At 40.6% G+C, this 8,327-nt stretch overlaps 1 protein-coding gene across 1 annotated transcript in view; it reads right to left on the bottom strand.

Moving 5' to 3' along the window:
- The window catches only part of NRDC (nardilysin convertase), an 853,803-nt gene that overhangs the window by 702,143 nt on the left and 143,333 nt on the right, over positions 1-8,327 (bottom strand). The window contains exon 10 of the mRNA XM_044086887.1: positions 4,797-4,880. Coding sequence (XP_043942822.1) covers positions 4,797-4,880 — 84 coding nt within the window. The remainder of the gene's footprint in view (positions 1-4,796; positions 4,881-8,327) is intronic.

Here is an 8,327-nt window from a genome sequence, read left to right as displayed (position 1 = left end):
CAAAAAAAGACTTCTCATTTTCTTTTTGTTGAGGACTTAAAACTACAGTTCATCAAATACGGAACTAAAAGCACAACTGGCAAGTGGTCAAAACTTTCTCAGATGACACGAGAATGTCATTTAGTCTTGATAAACATGCAAAAGTAACCTTTAAAGCAGGGGAGCTGCAGCACCAAGAAAATATCAGTGTGGGACAGGAATGTGACGTAAAGAACTTGAGCTAGAGGGAGTGCATAAATATTTGAGAAGTGATGAAGGATCAACAATGAAACATTTACAAATGCTAATAAAACTTAGTAAGGAATATTTTAGAAGACTAAAATTAATACTGAAAACAGCCCCGACATATAGGAACAAAGTCCAGCTATAAGCCAATTTTCTCTTCCTGTTCTAACTTGCAGTTTTGAGATGACTGGTCACAACAGGTATTGGGATCAGTTGGACAGAAAAGCAAGCAAAAAGCTTCATGCTTATCAAATGATTTATATACATACATATATATATATATATATATATATATATATATATATATATATATATATATATTATATATATATAAAAAAAAAAATCAGTGTATACCAAGATTATATATTCCCCGTTCTGAAGGAGATATGGGCCTCCTCAAAACTAATTACATGTAGAGATCTGTCAGCAAAGGACTGCTGAACTCAAGATCCAAACATAGTAAAAGTCTTAAAAGATGAGGAGAGTAAGTCTAAGATAACTTCCCTGATTAGTTTAGTAGAAGCATATCGGCGTTGAGCAGGAATGGAAATCAAACCACAAAGTAGATAAACAGGCAGCAACTGAACGTGCCAAAAACAAAAGTAAGAATATAAGACGAAGGATCAGATGAGAAGGCAAGAAATGTGGAAAATGCATAAATATAGCAGCAAGTTCAGAAAAGTCCTGGAACAACCTTATGTCAATCAGGATCAAACACAGGAGTGGTTAAGGTGAGGTGAATTTAAACCAAAAGATGAAAGGTTAATATTGGCGGCCAAGGAGAGTGGACTACATACATGGTAGTTTATAAAGTCCATTGAAGATGTGGGAGAAACAGATAAATGCAGGTTTTGTAAAACAGAACTGGAAACAGTCTCACAACTGGTTGCGGAGTGTGAAACATTAATGGCAGAAGGCCTGTAAACTAAAAAGCATAATAATGTGACAAGACTGTTGCATTGGGGATTATGCAAACATTATAATAATGAAGTAGCTGAGAAGCATTTGTAGAAAATGATGAAGTTTATATCACATGGGATCAGCCATTACCAACAGTTCTAAAAGCAGATGCTAGAAAACCACATATAGTTATACATGAAAAGAAAAAAGTAGCCTTGATCATTGAAATTGCTACACTCATTTAACTACAGTGTCTTATGTAGAGAGAGACACAAAGTAAAAATACCAAGGCTTACAAGCCGAAATGAGGGCAATGTAGGAGGAGGATACCCAGACAATAGGAGTAGGAGCAATAGGCCTCAAAAAATAATTTACAGTCATACTTAGACATGTTACAGAGACATGCAAACCCAGATGAATTTCAGTACAAGTAATTTCTGGGCACACTGTGGCTGCTGCGAGGAGCATTTCTGGCCAACGTTAAAGACTGAAATACTAATTTCTTGAACTTTAATAACATGTTGACTTAGGAATGGGGTCCATTCCAGTCATGGTATTAGAAACCCAAAAGGTATGGTAAAATTAAAGGTGGCAGAAGGTTAACTATGGTACTTCTTCATGGCAGTACTTTTGGTAGTCACAAGTATCTTTCCCAGATGTCCTCCTGAAATATTCTCCTTCAATGTGTGTTCTTCCTTTTTGGAAAATGCTTTGCCTTTTTTTAAAGCAACTTTATCAATTCCATCTCTGGATCCTTCTAGTTTGGCCAAAGCAGAAGCTAAGGCAGGATTCCTAGAAAAGATAAGGTTAGGATTACAAGGCTGAATTCTGAATCGAGGGAGGGGCAACACTGTGTATTCAGCAGAAGGCCTAAAACAAAGCAAACTGGTATGCACATACTAGGGAGGGATCCAGTATATTCCTGAAATGCATCAGTCCAGGGGAAACTGAAGAGGTGGAAGAACTAGACATCAGCAATTTTAAAAAGGCATAGTATATAATCCAAACAAAAAACAATGGAGAAGTAGAACCTTTTACAAGAAAACACTAAGCATTTTTTTTCATGAGAAAAGAACAGAAAACAGAGGCACAACTCATTATGTACAGTCAGCAGTAGTGCAGGGCAAGACTGTTGGAAAACCTGATGCAGGTAAGAATGTCTTCATGTGGGAATACTTCAAATGTCTGATCTACAGAAGCTAAGGCAGGATTCCTAGAAAAGATAAGGTTAGGATTACAAGGCTGAATTCTGAATCGAGGGAGGGGCAACACTGTGTATTCAGCAGAAGGCCTAAAACAAAGCAAACTGGTATGCACATACTAGGGAGGGATCCAGTATATTCCTGAAATGCATCAGTCCAGGGGAAACTGAAGAGGTGGAAGAACTAGACATCAGCAATTTTAAAAAGGCATAGTATATAATCCAAACAAAAAACAATGGAGAAGTAGAACCTTTTACAAGAAAACACTAAGCATTTTTTTTCATGAGAAAAGAACAGAAAACAGAGGCACAACTCATTATGTACAGTCAGCAGTAGTGCAGGGCAAGACTGTTGGAAAACCTGATGCAGGTAAGAATGTCTTCATGTGGGAATACTTCAAATGTCTGATCTACTGCAAGGGAATGCCTACAGTGTGACTGGGCTTTTACTGCAAGTCCCAGTCACACATTAAATGCCATCACAGCTTGTACAACAAATGTTAAATAAATAAAATAAAAAATAAAGTTAGGGATTGCACAGAAATAATAAAATATTAAACTGACAGTGTCAAACTTGCAGAAGCAGAAAGCTGCATTTATAATTCATTACTTAGAACTAGAACATCCTTAACTGTGATCATTTATGCAGTCGGCATTTTTGCCCATCTGCAGACAGATATTGTACCTTTTATTTACAAAGTGTACAGCACAGCACCACACACAATGCCACTAAATGAGCTCTGTTATTTTAGCGGTTGTTAATGTTCAACCATAGAAAAATATAGACAAGTGTGAGCCTGCATGCAGTACCACTGATCAAAATGTCTGACTGAATGCTGGATTCAGCAACAGAAGGGGCATTTTCCTGGTGGTTTCAAATATCTACATACCACTAGGTAGTGCTTTTAGTTCAGTCCCAGTGGACTATGATGTTTGCGGATGACAGTGATTTGTAGTAACAGTAGGGAACAGGTTGAGGAGACCCTGAAGAGGTGGAGATATGCTCTAGGGAGGAGAGGAATAAAGGTCAGCAGGACTAAGACAGAATATATGTGTGTGAATGGAGAGGGAGGACAGAGGAGTGGTGAGGATGCAGGGAGTAGAGCTGGCGAAGGTGGATGAGTTTAAATACTTGGGATCAACAGTTCAGAGTAATGGTGAGTGTGGAAGAGAGGTGAATAAGAGAGTGCAGGCAGGGTGGAGTGGGTGGTGAAGAGTGTCAGGAGTACTTTGTGACAGACAGGTACCAGCAAGAGTGAAAGGGAAGGCCTATAAGATGCCCCTAAGCAAAACAAGCACTTGTCATGCATGTCCTTGTGTGGAATCGGTCTTCCACAACCACACTTTCCCTTCCTAGCTGACATGTACATCTGGAATACAAGAAAAAAGGTATAATCAAAAATCCCAAAAGGGCACTTACCTTGAATATGGAAAGCTGAAGACAAACGAACAACTGGATTGTATGAGCTGGCAATCGGACGTCTGTAGATCACTGCAGCAGAAAAGTTCTGAGTTGGGTACGTACAGATGTCACACATATAGCAGACATAGGTTTGTGGCTCTGACATGCAATGCCACATGCTCCTCTTATCTAAAGGCTTTGGTATGTTGGCTGGATGTCCAGTACTGCAACGCAAGACAAGGACATGACAGGAGTCAGAGCTGGAGGTGGCAGACTTAAAGATGTTAAGATTTGCATTGGGTGTGATGAGGATGGACAGGATTAGAAATTAGTATATTAGAGGGTCAAGTTGAGTTGGACGGTTTGGAGAAAGCCAGGGAGGTGAGATTGCATTGGTTTGGATATGTGTTGAGGGATACTGGGTATATGGGGAGAAGAATGTTAAGGATGAAGCTGTCGGGTAAGAGGAAAAGAGGGAAGGCCTAAGATAAGGCTTATGGATGTAGTTCGAGAAGACATGCAGGTGATTGGTGTGACATAGCAAGATGCAGAGGACAGGAAGAAATGGAAACAGATGACCTGATGTGGCAACCCTTAATGGGAGCAGCAGAAAGAAAAAGTTTGCAAAACAGTGAGCACTGACCAGTACAGAACTAAACATGCACAATGGCAGAGAGAGACAGACAAACTGGTAATCTTCTTCATAAGTTCAGCTGTGAGTCCAGAATCATGCCTCAGTTCTCTCCTAATAGTACAGAACTCTGTTCATTGGGATGCTGAACCATTTTCCACCGTAACCGTTTTGCCACACCCAGCTGGTTTCAGATTCTAAGTGTCGGCTTATCACAAGTCTACTTTCCTGCTTTAGCATATCATATGGAAAACAAATTATCAAATTTAATTCAATTGTTATCCAAGGATCTCATTCTATTTGTCTTAATACTGTACTATTTTTTATATCCTACCCCCCCCCCACCCCACCCCACTAGAGACTGAAATTCGTCACTTGTGATCAGTGCTCCACACTGGCTAGTAACTTCAAATCAAATTAAATAAAATGAAATAAACAGATGTATAAAGACCTGTAATGCTTCATCTGTGATGGAAGTGCCCAGCTGATGGTCAGAGCATGAACTTGTTTTACAGGAACAACTGCAAAAAAAAAAAGAAAAAAGTCAAGTGTGATCAAATATCAAGTCAAGCTGGCAGATGTTACTAAATCAGATAGTTTATTTTCTGTCATTGGTCGAGAGAGAGAAGGACAGCACGCTTCGAAAAGCTTGACAATTTTGAGTTAACTACGAAGTTTAAGAGTGGTGGAAAATGCAGCTGTGTTACGTTCAAGCTAGCGGGGTAAGAAGGCTGCTCCTTGGAAACTTTTCAGCTGTGACATAGGTCATAATCATGCAAAAATGAACATGGTTTATTACACATTCCATAATGGAAAATGTGTGCAGACCAACACAAAATTGATGAATGCAAAGCAGATGATTTGTATACAATATCTAATACTGCTAACAATGTAGCAAATATAGTGTCTACCTATTCACATTCTTAAGGGTTGCAGCAGATTCCTACTGTGAACCTGTGGACGGCCACTGCTATCTTTCAAGATAAAGGGGGGAACAAAGTAGACTGCCGTATCTTTCATTACAAACAGACACACACACAACTGAACAATTGACCATTAAAATTAATTTGCTACAAACCTTACTCATTCCTAAACTGATTTAAGCAAAAAGTTAAATTGTAAGAAAGTACAGCATAATATTCCTAGCTTAAAGAGCAAGACAACAGGCGTATATGGCACAATTATGCACATACAATCAGGAAAGGACATAGAAAACATGAAACATCTTAATTTTGTAAAACTATCTCAAAGTACTAAAAAGATTCAGTATAAACATAAATCATAAAAAAAAAAAAAAAAAATACACAAGAGATGTATATTCAAGCAGCTAATTCAAAATATTCACTTTGAATTGCTCAGTGGTACAGAAGCATGGCAAGAATATGAGAAACTGAGGAGTTTACAATTCTCTCTTGCTAATGACACATATGACTGTGCAATGAATGGGCAAGTACTCCTGATAAAGTGACTTCCCCCCAAACTGAGGTTCAGAGAAACAATCACCAACAAATATCAGGAAATGGAAGCATGGCAACACTCAGATTGGGGGTGGGTTATTACAGTGCTCAAAAAAAAAAAAAAAAAAAAAAAAGTACAGTTTTGTACCTACCATAAATGTAGATGTTAGAGTGCTAATACAGCCGCAGTCATAACAGATGGGTTCTCCTGCCGTCAGGCGGGTCCTCGGTCAGCCGAATTCCAAAGTCTAGGTCCAGCGTCTGTTGTCGTCGCTTCTTCCCCGACGTCAGTGCGACAGGGGTATAAAAGAACCAGCCGACGCCATTTTCTTCAGTTTTTCTTGCCCCAGATGTCAGGTGCCCCCAGAAAGAAGGCAATACATAAAATTATGTAATAATGCAATGCAATATAATCAAAGACCAGTAGTTGCAAGCAAGTACACCATAAAAGAATACCCCTAGAGGGGAAGGAGGGAGGGCAACATGGACTGCAGCTGTATTAGCACTCGAACATCTACATTTATGGTAGGTACAAAACTGTACTATGTTCATCGTGCATACAGCTGCAGTCATAACAGATGGGTAGAATCCCAAAGCTAAGAAAGGGGTGGTAGGCACTAGGTGGAACCAGGAGGAGCCAAAATGCCCTGCAAGACTGCAGTGGCAAAGCCTGCTCTAGATTTGGAGTATAATGGTAGGTTGTAGTGCTTGGAGAAGGTATGCACAGAACTCCAAGTGGCTGCTTCTAAAATATCCTTGGTAGGAACCCCTCTGAGGAAGGCTGCAGAGGTGGCTGTGGCCCTGGTAGAATGAGTTCTAATGCCTGTAGGTACAGTTTTGCCATGAAAGGAATAGCAAAAGCGTATGCAATGGGCTATCCATTTTGAGATTGTCTGTTTGGAAATTGGCTTTCCTTGAGCTCCTACCGCATAGGCCACAAAAAGCTGTTCTGATTTTCTGAAAGGTTTTGTTCTGTCCAAATAATAACGCAGTTGTCTGTGGATGTCCAAGGAATGCAGTAATCTCTCCCCTTTGTTTTGAGGATTAGGATAAAAAGTAGGTAAATGTATGGCCTGATTTAAAGCTACCCTGGATACCACTTTAGGCATAAAGGACGGGTTGGTACGTAATGAAACTTTGTCCTGATGGAAGATGATAAAAGGCTGGACAGCCATAAAAGCCTGTAGTTCTGAAACTCTACGAGCTGAAGTGATAGCCAGAAGGAAAGCTGTTTTCCAGGACAAATATTGTAAATCTGATGAGGCAGCTGGCTCAAAAGGAGGCAAAGTCAGTTTTTCCAGAATGAAATTAAGATCCCAAGCAGGTACTGGTTGTTTTCTTGGAGGTCTTAAATTCTTAGCCCCTCTGAGGAACTGTCTTAATAGAGGGTGAGAGAATAAAGGAGGATCAGTGTTGTATTCTGCAGAAATGGCTGAGGCATGGATTTTGATGGAGGAGAACGAAAGTCCACTGCTTAGCAGTTCAGCCAAACATTGTAGTATTTGAGGTAAATTCAGTTTTCCAGGGCGCTGGCCCTTTTTCTCATTCCAGACACAAAACGTTTCCATTTTGCAGAGTAAGCTTTTCTAGTTGATGGCCTTCTGGCCTCCAAAATGACATCCTGCACCTCCTTGGAGAGCAGGGCCTGCTGCGATGCTAAGGAATCTTCCATGCGGCTAGATTGAGTGTTTTCAGCTGACTGTGAAGAGTTTTGAAGCTGTGCTGAGTCAGAAGAAGAGGCATTAGAGGCAGGGTCCATGGTGGGAATCGTCAGGCTCCTCAGGAGTGGGTACCAGTGTTGCCTTGGCCAGTCCGGAGCAATGAGGATCATCTTTGGTCTGTCTGCTCTGGTCTTCAATAGGACTTTGGGCAGCAGAGGAAGAGGTGGGAAGGCATAAACTGTCATTGATGTCCAACTGAAAGAGACAGCGGCCACTCTCCAGGCCTTTGGATGGAAGATCCTTGAGCAGAATTTTGTCAATTGATGATTTTTGTGGGAGGCAAAGAGATCTATGTCTGGCCTTCCCCATTCTTGGATTATTTCTGTAAAATCTTTTGGATGCAACTTCCATTCGTGTGGATCTGTCATATTCCTGCTTAGGTCGTCTGCCAGCGTGTTTTCCTTGCCTGGCAAGTACTGTGCTTGTAGTTCTATTTGTAGGTCCATGGCCATGTTCCAAAGCGACATGGCCAGTCTGCATAGGGGATAAGAATGTGTTCCTCCCTGCTTGTTTATGTACCACATAACTGTGGTGTTGTCTGTTCTTATCAACAGCTGACCTGGTTGTAGAAGGTCCTTGAAAGCTATAATGGCATTTATTACTGCTAGCATTTCTTTTTGATTGATGTGAAGGTGCTTTTCTTTTTGGGACCATTTGCCCTGAATGCACCGGTCTGTCATGTGCGCCCCCCAGGCGTAGTCCGAGGCGTCTGTTGTGATGACTTGATTTGCCTGAGGCTTGCTGAATGGAAGACCTGTGTTTGTTTGACATGCTTGAACCCACCACAGAA

This window comes from Protopterus annectens, chromosome 10.part0, assembly GCF_019279795.1.
Source record: "Protopterus annectens isolate FY-2018-M chromosome 10.part0, PAN1.0, whole genome shotgun sequence".
Taxonomy (NCBI): Eukaryota; Metazoa; Chordata; order Ceratodontiformes; family Protopteridae; genus Protopterus; species Protopterus annectens.
This window is presented reverse-complemented; position numbering and strand designations above follow the sequence as displayed.